This window comes from Sturnira hondurensis, unplaced genomic scaffold (assembly GCF_014824575.4).
Source record: "Sturnira hondurensis isolate 20B ecotype Veracruz unplaced genomic scaffold, ASM1482457v3 Scaffold0008992, whole genome shotgun sequence".
Lineage (NCBI taxonomy): Eukaryota > Metazoa > Chordata > Mammalia > Chiroptera > Phyllostomidae > Sturnira > Sturnira hondurensis.
In genome coordinates this window covers 6,015,653-6,039,888 of record NW_028081623.1, presented here as the reverse complement: position 1 = coordinate 6,039,888, position 24,236 = coordinate 6,015,653, and the positions used below count along the sequence as shown (strand labels likewise).

The following is a 24,236-nucleotide window of genomic DNA, read 5'->3' as shown; positions in this document are numbered from 1 at the left end:
ACACACCCAAAGACCAGAAAATTGAATTATATGGAAGTCTGACAACGACAAACCGTTCAACGGGGATGGTAAGAGGGGCAGGGCCAGCAGTGGAGCAGGGTCAGGCAGGACAGATCCAACCTAGGTGAGCAGGCAGCCCGGAACCAGTCTGGGTGTGGGGCAGACCGACCGTGGTCGCACATTCGCGCACAGTGAGACGGACCACGCAGGCCCCAGGGGACGAACCCAGTGGTGGAGGGCTGACGGCGGTGGCACACTCGCGTGCAGTGGGGTGAAATGCGTGGGCCCGGTGATGGTGGCAGCTGCGGCACCGGTGGGGGCCGCGGCGGCAGGTGGCAGACGGCAGACGGGACGCCATTTTTCCTCTTTGACCCCCCCCCCCCGCCACATACAGTGTCACAACCCAGCTACTGAGTTGCCCTGCTCTAGTGAACAACTTCGGGCTCCGATCCTGCTATGGAACAGGCACGAACAGCCCAAAAGATGGTGCAAGAAGAACTCAAAGTCCCAGAGCCGATAACTCTTAGCGACCGAGAAATTGCCAGCCTCTCAGAAGCACAATTCAAGACACTGTTTATCAGGATGCTCACAGAACTGATTGATTATAGTCACAAATTAGAGGAACATATGAAGGCTAAACTAATTGAAATGAAGGGAGATGTCCAGGAAACCAATAGCGATGGAAAGGAAACTGGGACTCAAATCAATGGAATGGACCAGAAGGAAGAACAAAACATCTGACCAGAAAGGAATGAAGAAATGAGAATTCAAAAAAGTGAGGAGAGGCTTAGGAACCTCCAGGATATCTTTAAATGTTCCAACATCCAAATTATAGGGGTACCAGAAGTGGGAAAGAAACAGCCACGAGTGGAACACTTATTTGAACAAATAATAAAGGAGAACTTCCCCAGTCTGGCAAAGAAAATAGACTTCCAGGAAGTCCAGGAAGCTCAGAGAGTCCCAAAGAAGTTGGACCCAAGAAGGAACACACCAAGGCACATCATAATTACATTAGCCAAGACTAAAATGAAGGAGAGAATCCTAGAAGCAGCAAGAGATAAGGGGACAGTCACCTACAAAGGTACAAAGGAGTACCCATCAGACTGTCAGCGGATTTCTCAAAAGAGACCTTACAGGCAAGAAGGGGCTGGAGAGAAGTATTCCAAGTCATGAAATCCAATGATCTACAGCCAAGATTGCTTTATCCAGCAAAACTTTCATTTAGAATGGAGGGACAGATGAAGTGCTTCTCAGATAATGGCAAGTTCAAGGAGTTCATCATCACCAAGCCCTTATTATATGAAATGCTAAAGGGACTTATATAAGAAAAAGAAGATAAAAATATGAGCAGTGAAAGGACAGCAAACTCACAGTTATTAGCAACCACACCTAAAACAAAAGCAAACCAAGAGGACAGCTAGATCAGGAGTGGAACCATAGAAATGAAGAACACATGGAGGGTTAGCAACAGAGGGGTGGGAGGAGGAGAGGGGGGAGAAGGCACAGAAAATAGCATAGAGGTAGGTAGAAAATATATAGGGGTGAGGGCAAGAATATTGGGGGAAATATAGAATCTAAAGAACTTGAGACACATGGCTATAAACTAAGGGGGGGAGAATGGTGGGGGAGGGGAATGAAGGGGGGGAATAGAACAACTGTAATGGTATAATCAGTAAAATACATTAAAAAACTGTCAATCTGCTCTCTATCTTTGAGTTTCTCTTTTTCTTGTTAGTTCAGTTTGTTCATTAGATTCCACATGAGTGAAATCATACAGAACTTGGCCTTCTTTGATTGGGTTATTGCACTTAGCATAATTCTCTCCAGGTACATTCATGCTGTCACAAAGAATAAAATTTTTTTTTGTCTGAGCAGTATCCCATTGTACCACAGCTATTGTATCCACTCACCTACTGATGGACACTTGGGCTGCTTCCAAATCTTGGCTATTATAAATAACGCTGAAATGACAAAGAGATCAATGTACTCTTTTGAATTAGTGTTTTGGGATTCTTTGGACAAATTCCCAGAATTGGAATTGCTGTGTCATTATGCAGCTCCATTTTCAACTTTTGTGGTATTTCCATACTATTTCCATAGTAGCTGCAAAACTCTGCATTCCCACCAACAGTGAAAAAGGGTTCTTCTTTCCCTACATCATTGCCAGCACTTGTCATTTGTTGACTTATTAATGATAGACACTGTGACAGGTGTGAGGTGATATCTCATTGTGGTTTTAATTTTCATTTCTCTAATGATTAATGATGTTGACCATCTTTTCATATGTCTATTGGCCATCTGTATGTCCTCTTTGGAGATGGTTCTATTCAGGTCCTCTGCTGTGTGTGTGTGTGTGTGTGTGTGTGTGTGTGTGTTGATCTTTGTAAGTTCTTTACAAATTTTGAATATTAACCCTTTACCACATGTATCTGCCAATATGTTCTCCCATTCAGTAGGTTGGCTTTTCATTTTGTTGATGGTTTTCCTTTGCTGTGCAAAAACTTTTTAGGTTCATGTCCCATTTGTATTTTTTTGTTTCCATTGTTCATGGAGATAGATCAGAAAAACAATACCAGTAAGAGCAATGTCCAATATTTTACTGCCAATGATTTTTCCTAGGATTTTTATGGTTTTGAGTCTAACATTCAATTCTCTAAACCATTTTGAATTTGTTCTTGTATGTGGCATAAGAAGGTGGTCTAGTTTCATTTTCTAAATGTATCTGTCTTACTTTCCCAACACCATTTATTGAATAAATTATTTTTAGCCTATTGTATACTTTTGCCTTTTCTGTGAAATACTAATTGACTATAAAGGCATGGGTTTATTTCTGAGCTCTCTATTTTTTTCCATTGATCTATATGCTCTTATGCCAATACCGTGCTGTTTTGACTGCTCTATCCTTATAGTATAGTTAAGTAACATAATTCCTACAAATTTGTTCTTTCTCAAGATAACTGTTATTATTTGGTGCCTTTTGTAGTTCCATATAAGTTTTGAATTTGTGAAATATGTCATTGGTATCTTGATAGGAATTGCATTGAATCTATAGACTTCTTTGGGTAGTATGGACATTTTAATGATGTTAATTCTTCCTGTCCAGGAACACCACATATGTTTCCACTTCTTTTTATCTTCTTCAGTTTCCATTTTCAGTGTCTTATAATTTTCTAAGTATAGGTCACTTACATTCTTGGTTAAATTTATTGCTAGGCATTTTATTCTTTTTGAAGCAATTGTGAATGGGATTGTTTCTTTATTTACACTTCTGGTAGTTCATTATTGCAACTGATCTCTGGATATTAATTTTGTATCTGCTACTTTACTAAATTTATTTATCAGTTCTAGTAGTGTTTTGGTGGAATCTTTAAGGTTCTCTCTACACAGTGTCACATCATCTGCAAATAAAGACAGTTTGACTTCTTCCTTTTCAACTGGATGCTTTTTATTTCTTCTTCTTGTATGACTGTTGTGGCTAGAACTTGTAGTACTATGTGTAAAAGAGTGGTGAAAGCAACATCCCTGTCTTGGTCCCAATCTTGAGAGGAACACTTGCAGTTTTTGCCCAATGAGTATGATGTTGGTAGTAGGCTCGTCATACAAAGCCTTCATTATGTTGAGACATGTTTCCTTTACTCCAAAAATGTTGAGAGGTTTTGGGTGCTGGGTTTTATTGAATGCTTTTTCTATAAATATTGACATAATCACCGGTTTTCTCCTTCAATTTGTTTCTGTGGTGAATCACATTTATTGATCTGTGAATGTTGTACCAAATTTTCATAAATGGAAAAATCCCACTTGATCATGGTGTATGATCTGTTCAATGTATTGCTGCATTTGGGTCGCTAAATTTTTGTTAGGATTTTAACATCTATGTTTATCAGAGATATTGGCCTATAAATTTGTTTTCCTGTATTGTCTTTACCTGGTTTTAGAAATATAATAGTGTTGGCCTTGTCATATGAGTTTGGGAGTCTTCCCTCCTCTTGAATTTTTTGGAATAGTTTGAGAATGAGAGGCTTTACTTTTTGTTGGAATGTTTGGTAATTCATCTGTTAAGTGTACAGTCTAGGGTTTTTGTTTGGTGGGAGTTTTTTTACTACTGCTTCTATTTCTCTATTTGCATTTTGTCTGTTCTGATTCTCTGATTCTTCCTGATACAGTCTTGGAAGATTGTATGCTTATAGGAATTTATCCATTTTATCCACATTGCCCAATGCTGGCATATAGTTATTCTAATATTTTCTTAAAATACTTTGTATATATTTGGTGTCACTTGTTATTTCTCCTCTTTTATATCTGATTTTATTTATTTGGGGCTTCTCTCTTTTTTTCTTGATGAGTCTGGTTAAAGGTTTGTCAATTTTGTTTATCTTTCCAAAGATCCACCTGATGGATTCACTGATCTTTAGTATTGCTTTTTTATACTCTATTTCATTTATTTCCACTCTGATTTTTATTACTTCCTTTCTTCTAATCACTTTGGGTCCTGTTGTTCTTTTTCAAGTTCCTTTAGGTGTAAAGTTATATGGTTTGAGTTTTTTCTTGTTTCTTGAGATAGGCCTGTAATGCTATGAATCTCCTTCTTAGAAGTGTTGTTTCCTGTGTCCCACAGACTTTGGGTTGTTGTGCTGTCGATTTTCATTTTTTTTCAAGATACCCCTAATTTCTTCCTTGGTCTCATTAATCTGTTTATTGTTTAATGACATGATATTTAGTTTCATTGTCTTTGTGTATTTTTCAGTTTTTTTAATGATTGATTTCTAGTTTCATAGCATTATGTTCAGAGAAGATACATAATATAATTTCAATCTCCTTAAATTTATTGAGACTTGTTTTGTGTCCTAACAAGTGGTCTATACTAGAAAACATACATGTGCATTTGAAAGCAGTACACTTGGCTGCTTTTCAGTAAAATTCTCTGAAGATATCAATTAAATCTATTTTATTTAGTGTGTCACTTAAGGCTACTGTCTCTTTGTTGATTTTCTGTCATGATGATAGCCATTGAAATCAAAGGGGTGTTAAAATCCCCAACTATTGCTGTATTTCTGTCAATCTTTCCCTTTATGTCTGTCAAGATTAGCTTTACATATATAGGTGCTTCTATGGTGGGTATATAAAAGTTTACTAGTACTATAAACTCTTGTTGGATTGTTTCCTTTATCATTATGTACTGTCCTTCTTGGTCACTTGTTGTAGCCTTCATTTTAAAGTCTCTCTATCAGGCCCTGGCTAGTCTAGATCAACAGATAGAGTGTTGGCCTATGAACCAAAGGGTCACTGGTTCAAATCCAAGTCTAGAGCACATGTCTGTGTAGTGGGCCAGGTCTCCAGTAGGGGCATGTGAGAAGCAACCACACACTGATGTTTCTCTCCCACTCTTTCTCCCTCCCTTCCCCTCTCTAAAAATAAAAAATGAAATAAATAATAAAATCTATTTATTGTATATAAGAATTGCTACTTGAGCTTTTTTTTATATTTTCATTTACATGAAATATCTTGTTCCATCTCTTTATTTTTAGTCCATGTGTATTGTTCATTATGAGGTGGGTCTCTTGAAGACAGGATATATATAAGACTTGTTTTTTTACACATTCACCTACCTTATGTCTTTTGATTGGAACATTTAAGCCATTTACTTTTAAAATGATTATTGGCAGATACATATTTATTGGCATTTTATTTCTTAAGTATGTTCATTTGGATTTTTCCTTTTTCTTTTTTTTCTTCTTCTTAAAGCAAGTCTTTTAACATTTGTTGTAATACTGGTTTGGGGTGTAACAAACTCCTTTAGCTTTTTCTTGTCTGGGAAGCTTATTATTTTTCTTTCAATATTAAATGACAGCCTTTCTAGGCAAAGTAGCCTTGGTTGTAGGTCTTTGCTTTCCATCACTTTGAATATTCATGCCAATCCCTCCTGGGAAGAAATGTTTCTGTTGAGACTCAGATGATATTCTTATGGGAGCTCCCTTGAAGGTAACTAACATCTTTCCCTTGCAGCTTTTAAGATTCTCTCCTTGTTTTGAAGCTTTGCCTTTTCCATTGGTGTGTTGGTGTGGGCCTCTTCGGGTCCATCTTGTTTAGGACTCTGCATTTCCTGGACTTTTATGTCTTTTTCCTTCACCAGGTTTGGGGAGTTTTCAATCATTATTTCTTCAGATAAGTTCTTGATTCCTTGCTCCCTCCCTTTTCATTCTTGTAGCCCTATGATGCCTATGTTGTTTTGCTTAATCTTGTCCCATAGATATTTTATTATATACTAAGTTTTTAAAAATCCTTTTATCTTTTTGCTGCTCTGATTAGGTATATTTTTCTATCATGTCTTCCAAATCACTGATTCAATTATCCAATTCATTTAACCTACTGTTTATTGCTTCCAGTGTATTGTTTATTTCAGATAATTGCATTCTTTATTTTTGACTAGTCCTTTTTTATGATTTCTATGTCTTTTTCATGTTGTTACACATCTTTATAACCATTACTTTGAACTTTAGATCTGATAAATTGCTTGCTTCCATTTCATTTATCTCTTTTTTTTAAAGAGAATTTTGTTGTTGTTTCATTTGGAGCTTGTTTCTTTGTCTTCCATTTTGGTTGCCTCTATGTGTTTGTTTTCATATATTAGGTAGATCTGCATAGACTCTGGTGCAGCCCAATATTTGATGCTACCTGTGACTGGCCCTGGGCCAACTGTTTGGAGTTATCAGCAATTCACAGCTTGTGGGTCCCTCTGCTACACCAAGTTGTGTGCTAATGGACCAATCTGTGCACAAAGGCTGACTTTTACCAGCATCAGGCCCAAAGCATGGTCAGCTAAAGTCTTAAAGCACCTAGAGACCTGCCTCAATCTACAAGCTGCTTGTTAGGCTTAATCACTGAAAGAGCCCCTGGCTGTACCCCTAACAGGGTTTAAGCTCCACAGGGTGGGGTGAGAGGGATTCCTGTGGGTTGGGTTATTCCTTCTCCCCAGGCTGATGTCACATGGAGGAGAGTGCTCTGCCCAAGAAGGATGGCTCCTGCAGTATGGGAAATGAGTAAGCACAGGGATCCTGACAGCTGACCCTACAGCTTTCTCAGCAGAGCCACCAAACCCAGACTCTCCTCATGTGGCTCCAGTTCTCCCTGCCTGCATCTGTCAAAGCCTAAGGTAATTGTCTGCAAACAAAATTTTGTGCACTGGCCCTTTAAGAGGGTGGCTGCATCTCTAGGTATCCCTCCCATGTGGACAGACCCCACTGCTTTTCACAGAAGGATGCTACGCAGGTGTCATTCCCAGTTCTGGGAATGCTAGGGAGACCAGCTGGGTGTTTAGACCCTGCACTTCTCATGGGGAACCCACCCCAGTCACTGAAGTATTCCTCTGGAGCTGCAGCTGCTCCCCCAGTACAAGCCCAGCCAGCCATCTCCCATCTCTCCACTTCCTATTGGTCTCGATGTGGTGATGTTTTTCCCTTTGTAAATCCGTGGTTATAACACTTCTCTCCAGCTAGTCTTCAGCTGCTTATTCAGGATGATTTTTCTATAATGTAGTTGTAATTACAGTTTGGTCCTCAGAAGGGGCTAATGTACTTTCCACCTACTCCCCTGCCATCATGAATCAAAGTCTTTTCCCTTATACCTTTAGGCATTCATACCAAAGCGTAATCTGACAGAATTAAACAAAGAGCAAAAGGGAGTTACATGCTTATTCAGTATTCCTTTGTAAAAGAGCAGAGAAACACTCACAGCTCTGTTATTACGTGCTGAAAACAGTGACATGTAACATCACTTAACTTAACAAAAGAAACAAATTTTCTTATTCCTTACCCCTGAATTACAATTAGAATATATCTGATGTGATCCCAACATTCTTAAGCTTTGAGGGAGCTTGATCTTAAATAAGCACTGTTTCCCATCAGAAATCTAACTGATTTCTAATCTAGAAGAAGTGTACTGGGATTTGTTCCTGAATTTAGACATGGTATGAAAACCATGGTGGGGAAATATCCACTGGGAAATATTACGAATTACAATAACCTCTGTGCTACATTTCATAAGGTGTCTTCTGCTAGGAACATATAAGTTTACAATTAAGGTATGGGATTCTTCCAGTACACTCGTACAACTAGACATGCCCTCACGATAGGTGGAGTTCACTCCCTTACCTTTTGGCTTGGGGTTGAACATGTGTCATACTTTGGTCAATAGATGTTGACAAATGCAATGCAGGCCAAGGCTTGAAATATGCTTGCATGGCTGACTTGCTTTTTAAATATCTCTTCCATTCACCACTAAAAGTACAAGCTTTGGCCTGGCTGGTGTGGCTCAGTGGATTGAGCACCAGACTTTGAAGCAAAGGGTCACTGAGTTGTGGGCCAGGTCCCCAGCAGAGGGCTCACGAGGGGCAACCACACATTGAGGTTTCTCTCTCCCTTACCCCTCTCTAAAAATAAATAAATAAAATCTTTTAAAAAAATAAACAAAAGTACAAGCTTTAGTTAGTTACTGGCCAAATGGGGACACATGGAGTACACCTGGACCTATCATAACTAAATTTCTCAAAATCACTTGAAAATTGAAATTCTTGAAAGTGGTCATAGAAAAAAGACAGAATAACAACAGATTTATTACCAGAAATAATGCAAGCAAAAAGATGGTGGAGCATATCTGCTTTATGTGCCCATCTATATTTAAGCAATCATGCAATGCCATAATGCATTGACAATAAATTAAATTTTCTGGGGAACAGTTTCCTCAGTTTGTTTGTTTTGTATGAGAATAAGTTGGTAGACTGTAAAGTCATTCTTACTGTAGAATGTCGTGGGTTTTTTAATTCATTGTCCTTACATATACTATGACTAGAGTAGTGGAAAAGTTGACAGTAATAAGGATAGAGACAGCAGAGAAAATCGATAGGACTTACCCTTACAATGAGGTTCTGTTATGACAAGTAGATGAACAAATGGCCAAAATTTTGATTGAAGACCTTACTATCACTACATCCTGCTATTTACCATGTATATCAGTGATGTGTAACAACCTAATGGAGTAACAACCTAGAGAACATGCTCAAGAACACACATTCTGAATATTAAGGATAAAAATACATTTGTTCATTTATTTTTTCACACATCATTCCAGCATCCTGCTTTCCACATCTGCCCGGAACAACATAGTGTTACAAACAGATGGCAGATTTATTCATCTCTGAAGCAGGGATAATGACCTGAAGATTGCAGGAATGATGTCAAAGTAAAGTTGAATAAGACTTTGCATATAACATACTAAGGTGTTTGACAATTGAGTAGCTGTTCCTGTTCTGGTGTGTGTCTCACTCTTCTCTCACTATCATTTCTTTGCATGCTTCCTCATCTTGAGCTCATTGCCATTTCCTGATTCATTCTTCTGCTTTTCTCTTTTTCTCTTCTCCTGCTTGCCTCCCTATGCCAAGCTAACTACACCTCTCACCCATACCTCAAACCATATTCAAAAATATAAAAACTCAAAATGTGTTAATGTCATAAGATGGATTATAAGATCTAAAAATTAGGATGGTTAGAATTTCTAGAGTCTGAGAACCTTGGAAGCTTGTGAGGACATATAACACAGTGATTTCAGAATATTTTCAGAGCTCCAGATGATAAATGAACTGTTATGTATGGCTAACCCTGCTGCAGGAATAAAGTAATGTTGTGGGTAATCTACTAGCACAATAAAGTGACTAAATTTTGGCTTGAAATGTACTGTATATTTTTTCTCCTTCTGATTTTCAACTTACTAATTATTTTTCTCTTAGAAGAATGTTAACATATTTATTGTAAAAAAATGCCAACTTAAATTAAACAAGTAGTAGATGGTTCAGATATATGCTACATTGAAAAGAAAAGCCGCCCTGGCTAGTGTAGCTCAGTGGATTGAGTGCGGGTCTGCAAACCAAAGGGTTGCTGGTATGGTTCCTAATCAGGGCACAGGCCTCGGTTGCAGGCCAGGTACCCAAATGGGGGCACATAAGGAGCAACCACACATTGACGTTTCTCTCCCTCTCTTTTTTCTTCCCTTTCCGTCTCTCTAAAAAAATAATAAATAAAATCTTTAAAAAAAAAGAAAAGCCAAGGTGGTATTTAAAGCCAGATTACAGGTATCCAGAAAGTGAATGTTGGGTGTAATTGCAAGCTGGCCTCATTGCAACTGAATGGATAAAAAGGGCCACTGCATGAACTTATTTTGCAATTTAATTCCAGTTTAATTAGCTAGGAATAACAGGATAATTTCCTCAGGTAAATATTCAAGATGCAGCATTAAACTGGGAATCAGAGATATAAAAGTAGCACAGATAGTGCCTTCCAGCACAGCAGGCACTCCCAAAATGAGTGATGAGAAGGACTTGGAGAAATAAGTTTGGGTATTCAAAATATAATTTTTTGATTTATAAATAGGAAAGTTATATCCAAGACACAAAATATGTAATATCACAGTTGGGAAAAGATTTAGGCAAAGTACTTGGGGGGGTGTCTCTTTTTTTATTCTCAGAGAACTTATAGTTTATTCACAAGGCTGAGGTTATTATAGAACAATGTTCTTGTTTTCACTTATAATGTACAAAGATTGGTTAACTGATGTTGGTTTGGGATTGTTACTCTGAATTTGTGTTATTCCTCAGTACTGACTGCTATTTGTTGAGCATTACACATTTGCTGTAACTGAATGCATTTTAGTCAACTAAATGAGTTACCTATAAGAAAAAGTCAACCGTAAATGACCAGAAATAGCCTCAGCTATTCTTTCTCTGAGAAAGAAGAACAAAACAGGAGGGATCAGAATACCTGATATCAAACTTTATTACAAGGCCACTGTAATCAAAACAGCCTGGTACTAGCATAAGGACAGACACACAGACCAGTGAAACAGAATAGAGAGCCCAGAAATGAACCTATGTCTCTATGGTCAATTAATATTTGACCAAAAAAAAAAAAAACAGGAACATAAAATAGAGTAAAAATAGCCTGTTTAATAAACGGTGTTGGGAGATCTGGACAGTTATATGCAAACAAATGAAACTTGACCACCAGCTTACACCATACACAAAAATAAACTCAAGGTGGATAAAAGACTTAACTGTAAGTCATGACACCATAAAAGTCCTAGAGGGAAACATAGGCAGTAAAAGTTCTGATATCCCATGCAGCAATGTTTTCACCAGTATATCTCCTAGAGCAAGGGATATAAAGGAAAGAATAAACAAATGGAACTACATGAAGTTAAAACCTTCTGCACAGCTAAAGAAAACATCAGCAAAATGAAAAGGGAAACTATGGGAAAATGTTTGCCAATGATACCTTTGACAAGGGTTTGATCTCCAGAATATATAGAGAACTCATCCAACTCAACACCAGGAAGAGAAACAATCCAATGGTAAAAAGGGATACTTGTCCAAGGAGAACATACTGAGGACCCAAAGAGATATGAAAGAATGATCAACATTATTAGCCACCAGAGAAATGCAAACTAAAACCACAGTGGGGGCATCTCTTATTTTAAAAAATCCTAATACAGGCCATTTTTTCTTCTTTACCACTTGACAGAAAGATGCCCTTAGCCTTGTATCTCTGGTGGTCCTCTCACATTTGAGCACCTTCCCTGAAATTTTCTAAGTTCTCCTATGGTGTGGGTCCCTCATATGTTCCCTGGAACTCTGGGGCTCATATCCTCCTGGTTATCTTGGAATGTGATAGTCAGGTTTGTTCCCAAGAGTGTAATGAGCAGATTGCTTGTACAGGCCAGCATGGCATTTCATTTTATGGAGTCCCATGACACTAGCTGATATAATGTTGCTGATATGCTCATTTTAGTGTCTCGAATTGTTTATATATACAGAATGCTTTTCCAAAAATTATTTTCTCAGAGACACACTTGCTAGGGAAAGCCCTAGTGAGAGGGGTGGATGAACATCAGAATTAAAGTCATCAAATCAGAACAGACAGCAGTTCAAACAATTTTTGATGAAAAAAGGAACAACTTTACATATATGCATATCTATGTGTACATATACATGATTGTTTTCTTTTGCTTTGCTCTCCTGTTAAAATCTTACTTATATGCCATAAATTTGGTTTCCAGGGTCATAATATCATTTAAATCTTCCTTTTTCAAATGTTTCACCAAAACACCCATTTAGCAGGAACAGGATACACTGGGATAAAAGGAAGACTGTTTGAGAAACTCTGATTTAAGCAAAGAAGGCTTTTGTTGAAGAATTTCTCAGAGCCTTGAACATGCTGACATGAACCATGAAAAAAGCCCAAGGAAATGCAGCCCCTCCTAGCCACATAAACCAAACATCTTATGAGACTATGTGGGAAATTCTGTTTTAAAACAATAATGCAAGGGTGTGCAAAGACAAAAAAAGATGGCCCACATAAAACAACAGATCAAAGCTCCAGAAAAAATACAACTAAGTGACAAAGAGATAGCCAGCCTATCAGATGTATAGTTCAAAACACTGGTAATCAGGATGCTCACAGAATTGTTTGAATATGGTCACAAAACAGAGGAAAAAGTGAAGGCTATGAAAAGTGAAATAAAGGAAAATGTACAGGGAACCAACAGTGAAGGGAAAGAAACTGGGACTCAAATCAATGATTTGGACCAGAAGGAAGAAATAAACATCCAACCAGAACAGAATAAAGAAACAAGAATTCAAAAAAATCAGGAGAGGCTTAGGAACCTTCAAGACAACTTTAAATGTTCCAACATCTGAATCATAGGGGTGCCAGAAGGAGAAGAAGAAAAGCAAGATATTGAAAACTTACTTGAAAATATAATGAAGGAGAACTTCTCAAATCTGGCAAAGGAAATAGACTTCCAGGAACTCCAGGAAGCTCAGAGAGTCCCAAACAAGTTGAACCCAAGCAAGCACACACCAAGGCACACCATAATTACATTAACCAAGATTAAAGAGAAGGATGGACTCTTAAAAGCAGCAAGAGAAAAAAAGACAGTTACTTACAAAGGAGTTCCTATGAGATTATCAGCTGATTTCTTAAAAGCAACCTTACAGGCAAGAAGAGGCTAGAGAAAAGTATTCCAAGTCATGAAAGGCAAGAACCTATACCCAAGATTGTTTTATCCAGCAAAGCTTTCATTTAGAATGGAAAGGCAAATAAAACACTTCTCAGATATGGTCAAGTTCAAGTTCATCATCACCAAGCCCTTATTATATGAAATGTTAAAGGGACTTATCTAAGAAAAAGACAAAGACTGAAACTATGAACAGTAAAATGACAACAAACTCAGAACTATCAACAACCAAATATAACAAAAACAAACTAAGCAAACAACTAGAGCAGGAACAGAATCACAGACATGAAGATCACATGGAGGTTTATCAGTGGGGGAGGGAGGAAAGGGGAAAAGATACAAGGAATAAGCAAACAGACAGGGAGAGGTTAAGAATAAAAAATAAAAGAATAAATGCAGGAACACACATAGATACACATATACACACAGAATTTCTTTCCATTTAACTTCTTGAGACAGAAAACTAGGGAGAAATGGGTTTAGGTTTTGGCAGACTCAAGTCTGTAAAACACAGAACCAGAAGAGGAGGATCAGCCCTTAGGGCTTGACATTGGGGCATCTCTCTGTAAGCAGGTAAGAATATTTCCCAGAGAAGATTCTGTGATATATTTAAGGTCTGGGGCCATTTGAGAGATTTCTGGTCTGGTACATTTCTGTTTCAAATCCCATAACACTCTCAAGAGAGAATTATCACACAGGCAAATCAATCAGAGGTGAGAAATTCTAATCATTATGTTTTGAGTTTCTAGGTGGGATGAATACAGATGCCTTCCCTCTCTATAAAGCACAGGGCAAAAATAGAAAACACACAGAACTTATCTGTTAAATGAAGAATCACTCAAACATTTTAAAAATATTAAATAAATGCACATGGATCACTCTATATTATTGTAATATATGGACCTGGAAGTACATCTCAGCTCTCTAGCTTTCAATACTCTGCTCCTTGGCAGCTGGCATCTATTTTCTCCTAAAATTTCTATTTATTTTTAATCAGTTATCTGAGCACATCTAAAAATATTATCATCCATTTGCGACAATATTTTCACTTTTAATATGTAGCTTGACATATAATCTGATAAACATACCTAATATCATAATCATACATATACATGTATATAAGTCCAACAGCCCTAAATATATAAAATTTAAAGACATTATATTTAAATGTAGTAGTTATAAGTGGTCAGTCATGACAAACACTAGACTCAGCTGAATATTTCTCTGGAAGAAATCTGTTAATTCACTGTGGTACTTTGTTCATGGCTACATATTTGTATCATGCAGAATTCTGATGTTGTAAAACAGTCAGTTTTTCTCACATGTGATCTCAAGACCAGCAATATCGGCATCACCTGAGAACTTGTTAGAAAAGTAGATTCTTGGTCCCCAGCCGAGATCTGCTGAATCGGAAACTGCTAGATGAGACCCAAAAGGGCTGAAGTAATAACACAGAATGGCTATATCTATAGATGTATAAGCAACTAAAGGAATTGTTAATATGCTTCACAAAAAGATGGCATCCATAAATTTTAAAATAAAGCTAGATTGTATCAGTCCAGAAGCTAAAAAGTAGACTGAAATGTAAATTTTTGTTTCACTCCCTCTCTTTACATCATGATACAAAACTAACAGCCATTGAGTCAATGGAAATTCTTCAAATCGTACACTGTGATCCACCTGCTAGAGCCATGTTCCTTCCCAGATTTGGGGAAAAAATGACAGAAACTCCTTTCTGCCTCCCCCCCATATTAAGAGAATACTATATAAATGAAGATGAACCCCCAGAATTCACCCACATAATGTCTCTGGTAGGTAGTTCTTGCAAAACTGCCTGGCAGACTGATGGGCATGACATACAGTATAGTGGACCATTCTGCGTGGTAGTGGAAAATGTAGTCAACCCCCACTGAAAACAGCCAGTGGGGAGCAAGTTCCAGCACACAGGACCCAGGCCCACAGATAGGTTCTCCTGTGAGGAATCAGGCCTGTGTTGTACCTAGGCTGCTAGGAGGCTTGCTTTTGCTAAAACTTCCTCAACCTGAATTAAGGTAGAAAATGTTTACTGCATTTCTTTAAAGTAACTTCCTAAAATCTACACTAAAACTCTCAAGTTGGAATGTAACCAGTTCAACCACTTTTCTCTTTGCATTTACAAATATCCTTCTCTTTGATGTAATTAGAAACATCTTCTCCTTTGTTTTCTATAAAAGTTAACCACCTAACGTGAACCTGAAGTAAATGAGGACAATCCTTGATGCAATGTGTCCAGAAAAACAATAAAAGCTTTTCCAGGCAGGGATTGGGCCCTTCCTCTCTTTCACTGGCCATGCCATCCCCTTTTCTCCACAGGACTTCTGTAGTCCATGTGAATTTGTTCATTGCAGCCACAACACAGATTCTGCTGCCCAGGTAGGGCCAGCACTCTACCAGCTGCCTCATCATAGAAGCAGCAGCTAGAGATGGTTCTGAGAGGTGCTTCCTCTCCCTCTCCTCCAACCCTTGACTTTTCCCATCATATTCACTCAACAATATCAGCAAAAGTTAATGCTTTCAGAAGTACTTAGGGGCCTCTCCTGGCATTTGTAATTTTTGAAAGTGCTTTGACTCTGTTTTTCCTCACCATGAAGGACCCTTATATACAAGCCAGCAAACTGCAAATAAAAACACATTTTAAAAGAAAGAACACCTTTAACCCCATCTTTATTTCAAAACTAGTCTGTGTGTCACATTTCTCTACTTCAATTGCCTTAGCTGCTAAATGGAGAGGTCCTTATCAAGCACACATTGTTTCTAGGTTACCCACATGCTCTATTTGTGATGGAATTTGGAATATATTCTTAGAAGATCTAGTTAAAAGGAACTTGATAGTAAGGATACTGTCACCCAAAATACTCTCAACTGAAGAGGGATTGCAGACTGGGACAACCACTGTGGAAAACAGTATGGAATTTTCTCAGAAAACTAAAAATGGATTTGCCTTTTGACTCAGCAATTCCACTGCTAGGGTTATATCCTAAGAACCCTGAAACACCAATCCAAAAGAACCTATGCACCCCAATGTTCATAGCCGCACAATTTACATTAGCCAAGAGGTGGAAGCAACCTAGGTGCCTGTCAGTAAATGAATGGATCAAAAATTTATGGTACATATACACAATGAAATTCTATGCAGCAGAAAGAAAGAAGGAGCTCCTACCCTTTGCAGTAGCATGGATGGAACTGGAAAGCATTATGCTGAGTGAAATAAGCCAAATATTTGGTGTCGAAAGGCAAATAGCATATGATCTCACCTTTAATGGGAAGCTAAACAACAAAACAAACAAGCAAGCAAAATAAAAACAGAGATACTGAAATAGAGAACAGAGAGACAATGACCAGAGGGGAGAGGGGAGGGAATTTCAGGGGAAAAATGGAAAGGATTTATAGGAACTAGTATAAAGGACACGTGGACAATAACTAAAGGGGGTGGAAATGGGAGGAGGGTGGGGAGCACTGGGGAGGGTGGGCTGGGATGGGAGTAAAAGACAGAAAACTTCACTCAAACAACAATTAAATTTTAAAAAAATAATTAATTTTTTTAAAAAAATCAAAGTACAAAAAAAAGAATGAAGTTGAGCTGTTAGCAAATGCAAATGGATAGCACAACTTAGAAATGAAAACTCTTCATGTTTGCTGCCAGGCAGATGCTGACTAAGATCATTTGGTTCAAGCTATTCCCAGTAGCATCTGTCTAGCCACAGGCATAATTTGTCCATGCACTAATAAACATGCAATTTCCTCTCCTCAAAGTAGCTGCTAAATCTCGTTTCAAGCCCTACTTAGCTTATCATATTGAACATCTCATATAAACAACAGAAGGAAAACAATTAGCTAAAAGCATTGTGTCTGTTAATAAATGGCTTTAAGGGGATGACAAATTATGATTCAACACTGTATTGCTTCTGAGCTTTTATTTTCTGAGCCCCCTGATATCAGTACATTACTTCTATTATTGTCAACAGAGTGTGATTGCAATTGCAGTGTCATACACAGTGTTGTTATTGATGTGTTCAGTAATTAAAATGTGGTGCTCACATCACTTACAAAATGTAAATATTATTTCTGATCCCGACAACACTGGGAGAAATTATATTAGCACGACTGGGGACTTTCACTCTTAAAGAGTTGGCTTCAATGCCATTAGGAACAGCCCTGCAAGTCAGGACTATTCTCAAGACAAATAAGCTGCTCACAGGGACAGGCTACAGTCCCCTGAGGGTAACTAAAGGTGAAGCACCTGCATCTAGTTGTCTTTGAAAGCAAGGGAACATTAAGGTTTCCATTCGCCAAATCACGTGCAAGGATATATTTCTACCTGAGGTAGGGCAAAAGACTTAAAAATACTGACCTCTTTAATTTCATTTTCCTATTCTTTACTAGGAAGTAACATAAAAAGAAGTAATAGAAGGTGCAAATATGAATTCATTTATACTGCCATTCACCAAAGTACTAGTGAAATCATTGAAAAATTGGAAGCAACTTGTGGACACAATCAGGAGTTGCTATATCCATCTGATAGAATACTCTAGTTAAAGATTATTTTTTTGCAAAGATAATACTATGACATGAAAAAATGCTCATGCAATTAAGTACAAAAGTCAGGAGTACATAACAATACAATTTGATTTTTGTAGGGCAAAAGCAATATATAAGTAGGAAATAAAATGACCAAAAAATAAATTAAAAAACCAGAGCATATCTGTGGCTAAGTTAGAGTGGTATGATTTAAGTAATTACTAAAACTACTCATTTTACACTTTTTAGTATTTTCCCATTTTCTACAATAATATGTGCTACTTATTAATCTTAATAATCAAAAATAATATGAATATTTTCAAAATGTACATCTTCCATTTGAAAAGGCTTTAGATATACTAAGAAAACCTGAATGGCAACAGAAATCATATTGTTGGCTTAGCATCTGCTTTCTTTATAGCTGAGCCCTGAGAGTCCCTCCTCCATGTATTTTATAGACATCCCACTGCTGTACTAGGCACTCACCTGGGAAAGTGTTGTCACACTGATTTGTGGGACAAAGTTGTCCTCAAAGAAACTGATGATGTTCTCCTGCTGCAGTTCCTTTGTCGGGGTGACTTTAGGCAAAGGTGGTATAGGAGGCCCTTTCCTTGTCTACAAAGCATTAAACACAAGCAGTAGTTAATTCAGCCAAAGATGATGTGCAAGACATGCAAAAATCTCATGTGAACAGAGGTGGAAGGACAGATAGATTACTGACTGAAGTTCAGATCTGCATATAGAAACAAGCCCACTGATAGTCAAGAATGTCATCTGCTTGGGTGGCTCTGTGAGCATAGACAGGCACTGGTCCAATAAGAAAAACTCAGGCTCTGATGCTCCATTCACCACAATCCAAGAGCTACACTCAGGGTCACAGGGCCAGATACCTGTGCCTCTAATGTTAAACTAAAGCACTACCTTCTCTGAAGCAAACTGAAAATAATTTTTCACATCAGCAATAAATTAAAAATTTTAAATTAAAATCAAGCAAGTTTTTCATTGGAATCAGTGAGACTACCTATAGGCAGCATACATTTGCTACATGAATCTTCCTATGAATTTCCTCCCTTAGTTTTAGCTGAACACATGAAAGCTTAAACTGAACTGGGCACTTCAAGTTTTCTTACAGAAATTTCATGTTCACCCAAAGTAGGGAAGAATGGGTGGCAATTTTTCTCTATATTTACCTTTTCCTGGCCCTTACTATTTCTTTCAATCATTTGTTTCCTGCACTTTTGTTGCATGTCTGTTCATATAAAACATTTGGTGGATAATATAAAAAGTGTGAAGTGGCATATTCACATAACAGCTTTTTGTGGACATTCTTACCATGAACCTCACTAAAGCACTACAGGAGAGAGGTTTCATGGAGAAGGTAGGATTAATGGGAGACTTTATGGAAAGGATTCTGTGAGCAAAAAAAAGATGGAAGAGGAGAGCAGGCAAATCTGAGGAAGCTGAGATAAACACACTCAAGTATAGGGTGTGCAAGAAAATAAAAGTTCCAAATAAGGAAAATAAGCTGATTCCTTAGTGACAACTCTAATGCCTAAAACTTCATACTTCAAAGTCTCCTCAACCAGAAGTAAACTCCTCTCAATTCCCCTGCCCCACAGGACAATACCAGATGGGGTCATCCCACCATGAGTTTTTCCAGTCACCCTAATATATTTGATATCTTCCTACCTGTGAAGGTGACCGAGGCCTTGCTGGTGCGGGAGATGCAGGCACCAGTGTATGATTGGGACTAGCTGTCGGGCTTGGGATGGGTGAAGGCTCTTCAGGTGGTGATGGTGTCTTTGTGATGCGGAGAGGACCTGAATCACTGGATGAACACACAAGATGTAAACAAGGGGTGCTCTAAGGAGCAGTATTTATTTATTAGGAGTCCTCCATACCAGAGAAACTGAGCCCTAACAGGTATTATTTGTTATATACTTCCTCTTTTGGGTTAATTCTGGCTATTAACACTGTATGCCAGACCCTGTTCATAGATTCTCTCTTCACCACAATACCCATTCAGAGGGTTAAAAATGCCTGAAGTCACTGGGTAATTAACTGGATCTGAATTCAGGCCTTACTAATATGGCCCTTGGTTTTTCTACTGTGCCAAACAGGTTTTACAAGAATCTTTCAAACATAAACTGAATTAACTTAACTAATTTCACTTTCAATTTACAAGGGACTGTTGCTATGTCATAATCTATAGTAAAGTTTACCTCAAAAATAATAAATTTTATGTAAAAGGCATCCTTAGGATACCGTTAATTTTAAGATTATAGGAGTGCTTTCTGGTAACATTTGGAGACTAATTCATTAATTGTTTCTGCTTCCACACTTTTAAGAGCAATGACTCAACTCAGGCACCTTGAAATGTGCAAACAAATTATATGATGTAACAGAATCAGAAATATTTACTCACAACATACTACATACCTGATACTAGGCCAGGTGCTTGTGAACAGCCCAAAGTTAATGACTAAGAAGATACTAGAAACACATTCTGCTCTCTAAGAATTTCAAAAGTCTACAGATTGAGGTAACAGGATCTGCATCCCAAAATAAATATGTACACAGCAGCATGGCCTGTGTACAGGGAACGGGTCTTATAGAGAGAACACAGATACACCGAATGATTGGAACTATGTGCCAGCAATCATTGCCTCTGTCAGGAAGCACAGTCCCAGTCTATGCTTAATAGAGATAGATCCTACTGAGCTTCCTCACTCACCACCTCATTCCACACAGAAATGTTGAAAAAAATGAAAGGAACATTTGTTAAATCACTGTGGCTCCACTCTCTTCATTTTATCTGATTTAGCAACTTTGAAATTTCCACATGCCTGTACCCCTGTTATCTTTCCATAATGGAGGAACCCTTACTTTTTATGTATTTTATTTCTCAAAAACCTAAACATTATTTTGATATTGCAGTTGTTACTGTGTCCCTAGCTGTATTAGAAACGGTAGCTCTGCCCCTTTCACGTATTCTAGTCATACTCTTTCCCTTACAAGGAGAGACACGCTTTATGCTCACTACTTAGTACAGCAGTCATAGCAGAGACTATGAATACAACTAATCCAAGGAGCAACAAATAAGAATATTAGCTACCTCCAGAGAGATCCAAACACTGACACATAGAGATAGTGGTGCATGTGTAGGAGTATGCATATATTTATAAATGTGTATGAGTATATATACTGATGTTAAAATTACAAATATAGAATGTCACGACTGCTTATTACTTTATATTTTTGTTTATTTTATTGTATTTTTCCATTGTCATTCATTTATTTGTCATTTCCATTTGTCATTTATTACCTTATACCTTCTTCCACTGCTACCCACCCCTCTCCCTCCTGCAATCACCATACTGTTGCCCATGTCCATGAGTCTTTTCTCCTTTCTCTTGATCCTTCCAGCCCTGAACCCTGCCTATTATTTTAAAGCTGTTTAGTCCAATAGCATCTATTTTTCTCTACTAATTAAAAAAATGAAGTCTTTAACTAGAGAGGCTCTTGGACTTAAGAAAGTCAATGCATGTTAAATACATATAGAGCCATAATCTGAAAGGTAGGTCTTTGGACTTCTACCACCAGGTTCACTTGCCTGCATTCTTTGAGTACAGAATATCTGAGAGGGATGGAAAAAGAGGGATTCCAAAATCATGGGAGAAAGCTGGTGTAAAGCCAAACAACCCTGGCAATGTAGACATTTCACCTATGGATCACTGGGTCTTTGGTGTATTTGAAGGCATACTCAAAATAACCATGTTAATAAAAGAAATAAAAGAAAAAACAATGCAGTGTGTGCAAGGTGGAGTTGGGAAGAGGTAAGGTGGTGGTGAGGTCTCACCAACTTCTCCCCTTTCCCCAGTGGATTCTTTAAGTATGTCATCACCAGTGATAAATATTAGGGTTAATAGTCATGAGTTTGAGGAATTCCTTCTTTCTCTAAGAAAAGTAACAAGTGCATAACTAGAAATTATATGTTAAAACCTATGCTCTTAGGTCCCATGGACAGCAGAGAGGCAGATAGTCAGTTCTATCATGACAATGAGAAATGGTTGTGGTAGGTAAATCTGAAGGATGAAGGTAAATGTAAAAGCATAGAACTAAGGCCGGTCACTGCCTCCACATGGAAAGGCTCCTTTATTTTTGACTTTTATAGGATGAATAAAATAGTGTAGGTTGGTACAGACTGCAGAAATTGCAACAAGCATTGCATTTAAATAAATGGACATGGAGTTGGCTCTGATGAACTTGGCCTACCTGGGAGCGCCTTGAATGGTGAAGGCCTTGTCAGCATGCTGGTCACCCAGTTTCGTCATTACTTCATACAGTTTGTGGCAAAGCTAAGGGGACAGAGGCCACTTGTCTATTAGCTGCAATTCATTCTGATGCTTACTCAGGCTATTGTGAGCTCAAAAGGGACTGTATATTGAAAAGTTAGAATTCATATCATAACTTAAAGGCCACAAAGAAACTTAAAAAATTATATTTATTAACCAGAGACAGAGGAAAAAAAACAAAAAATAATTGTTTACATTGACTTTACTAGAGATAAAGTCATACAAGCACCTGCTAAACTAAGAAAACACCAGCTGACAGCACAGCTGCTGATTATCTGAATATTTGGAGGCAAATTTTTTCATAGCTTTAAGTATAACTTGAAATTCCAATATTAAAAACTGACTAAAAATGCAACTGTGACAATGAAAAAAATTATTTTAGGAATGAAATAAAAGCAGCCAGTGATTCACGAGGGCATTTTTGTACACCGACAAACTAAAATCTTTGTATGACATAGAGAACTATGTGATCAAAACAACAACAAACCTGTAGAAATACTACTGAGAGTAATAATACACTATTAAAAACAACATGCAAGTGAGTACATTTTTTGCATGGTGCTATGCCACTTCATTTGCTTCCAGAATAAATGTTCATTTACTTTATATTCCATAAATAAAAATAATCATTACTCACCACTGCAATTTCCTTATGAAACTTAGCCTCAAGGCTAGAGACATTTTTGAAAGTATTGACATAAAATCCAATTCGTCTACCATGTGGCGATGCAAAGAAAAACAGAAGGGAAAGACCTGTGAGCAAAACTGTATTTTAATAGCAATTAAATATATTAAAAGATGTTTTATTAAATAATATTGAATAACATTGGACTAAATAAAATACTTAACTCAAAGTATGCCAACCTTTCCTGATCAGCAATATAAACAAAAAGCCCTGTACCAGCATAGATCAGTTGGTTGTATGTCTGAGCATTGTTCCGCAAAGCAAAAGGTCGCCAGTTAGATTCCCAGTTAGTGTACATGCCAGGGCTGGGGCCTGGTCCCTGGTTGCAGTGCACGAGAGGCAACTGATCGATGTTTCTTTCACACATTGATGTTTCTCTCTCTTTCTCCCTCCCTTCCCCTCTCTCTAAAAATAAATATATGAAGTTAAAAAAATAAATCACAAAAATAACATATTTTCACATACAGCACCTCTCCTGAAATGTAGTTATTAGCCTAAGACAGTGGTACTTGAGTGTGCTTCAGGATCATCTGGATGTTTGTTTCTCAGTCAGTAGATCCGAGGTAGGGACCAAGAATTTGCATTTCTAACCAGCTCTAGGTGCTCCTGATTTAGAAATTAACACTTTTGGAACCACTGCCCTAAGAGTTTGTTTGTATTTCAGATATGTATCTTACAAAGGTTGTGAGAAATAGGGGTTTATTTTTTAAATTTTAACAAAATATAAATGGTCTAGTTATGACATTATATATTCCTATTCTGAAATTTGTGTGACAGAAGTAAATAAAAGACCAACAAATTAATTACAATTCTTCAGCTAAAGTGACAGCAGGCTTTCATTGAACAAATAAACATACAAGCTGTCCACTCGCAAATATCTCCAACATTGACATGAGCAAAGTCCCTTTAGCCACTTAGCTCCCTAAAGTAAGTACACTAGTCAGCCCAGTGGATTCAGCTCAGAAGCCCCATTATAAGCTCCCTCTGCTCTAAATGAGAACTCTTTGGACTGTACTAGTTCAATCCTTCTGCATCCATCTGAGTAAGTTACACCTTGATTTAATTTATGTTTCTGTTTCAATGACAATCTCAAAAATAACCCCAGAATCATAATCGTTTAATTAGATTCCAAACCCCAATCAAGAGCAAGTAAGGATTAGATAGGCCTAATATATGGAATAAACATATCAGAAAGTTAATGATAATACTTATTGGAGAATAAGAATGTGCAGTACACAATATGTACCCTTCTCATATAAATAATGAGATGAGATGAAAAAGGGGTTTCTTGTCTTTTTACACAGTGGTCTGTAGGATTCCACCACGCAGAGGTGGACCAATATTCCAACAAAGCTCTTAGAGAGAGCAGCTCTCTCAGCATTTTCATATATTCCCTAACTTAATTCTCATAACTACCCGTTAGGGTAGTGGTCCCCACTTTTTATCCAGAAAACTGAATAACAGAGAAGGTTAATTGTCCAAGATTATGTAATTAATAAATGGAGAACCAGTATTTGGACCCAAAAGGAGGAAAATGCAATAGAAAACCATGAAACATTTGTTGAGAAATTTTGCTTAAG

At 37.6% G+C, this 24,236-nt stretch overlaps 1 protein-coding gene across 10 annotated transcripts in view; it reads right to left on the bottom strand.

Moving 5' to 3' along the window:
• Nucleotides 1–24,236, bottom strand: part of AMPH (amphiphysin) — a 274,501-nt gene that overhangs the window by 50,774 nt on the left and 199,491 nt on the right. For 9 of the 10 annotated variants that reach the window (XM_037056533.1, XM_037056538.1, XM_037056536.1 and 6 more), the window contains exons 8-11: nucleotides 22,609–22,684; nucleotides 21,892–21,974; nucleotides 19,306–19,444; nucleotides 18,103–18,231 (exon numbers count right to left, since the gene is read on the bottom strand). In XM_037056533.1, coding sequence (XP_036912428.1) covers nucleotides 18,103–18,231; nucleotides 19,306–19,444; nucleotides 21,892–21,974; nucleotides 22,609–22,684 — 427 coding nt within the window. The remainder of the gene's footprint in view (nucleotides 1–18,102; nucleotides 18,232–19,305; nucleotides 19,445–21,891; nucleotides 21,975–22,608; nucleotides 22,685–24,236) is intronic. The other variant, XM_037056540.1, reaches the window with a different exon arrangement.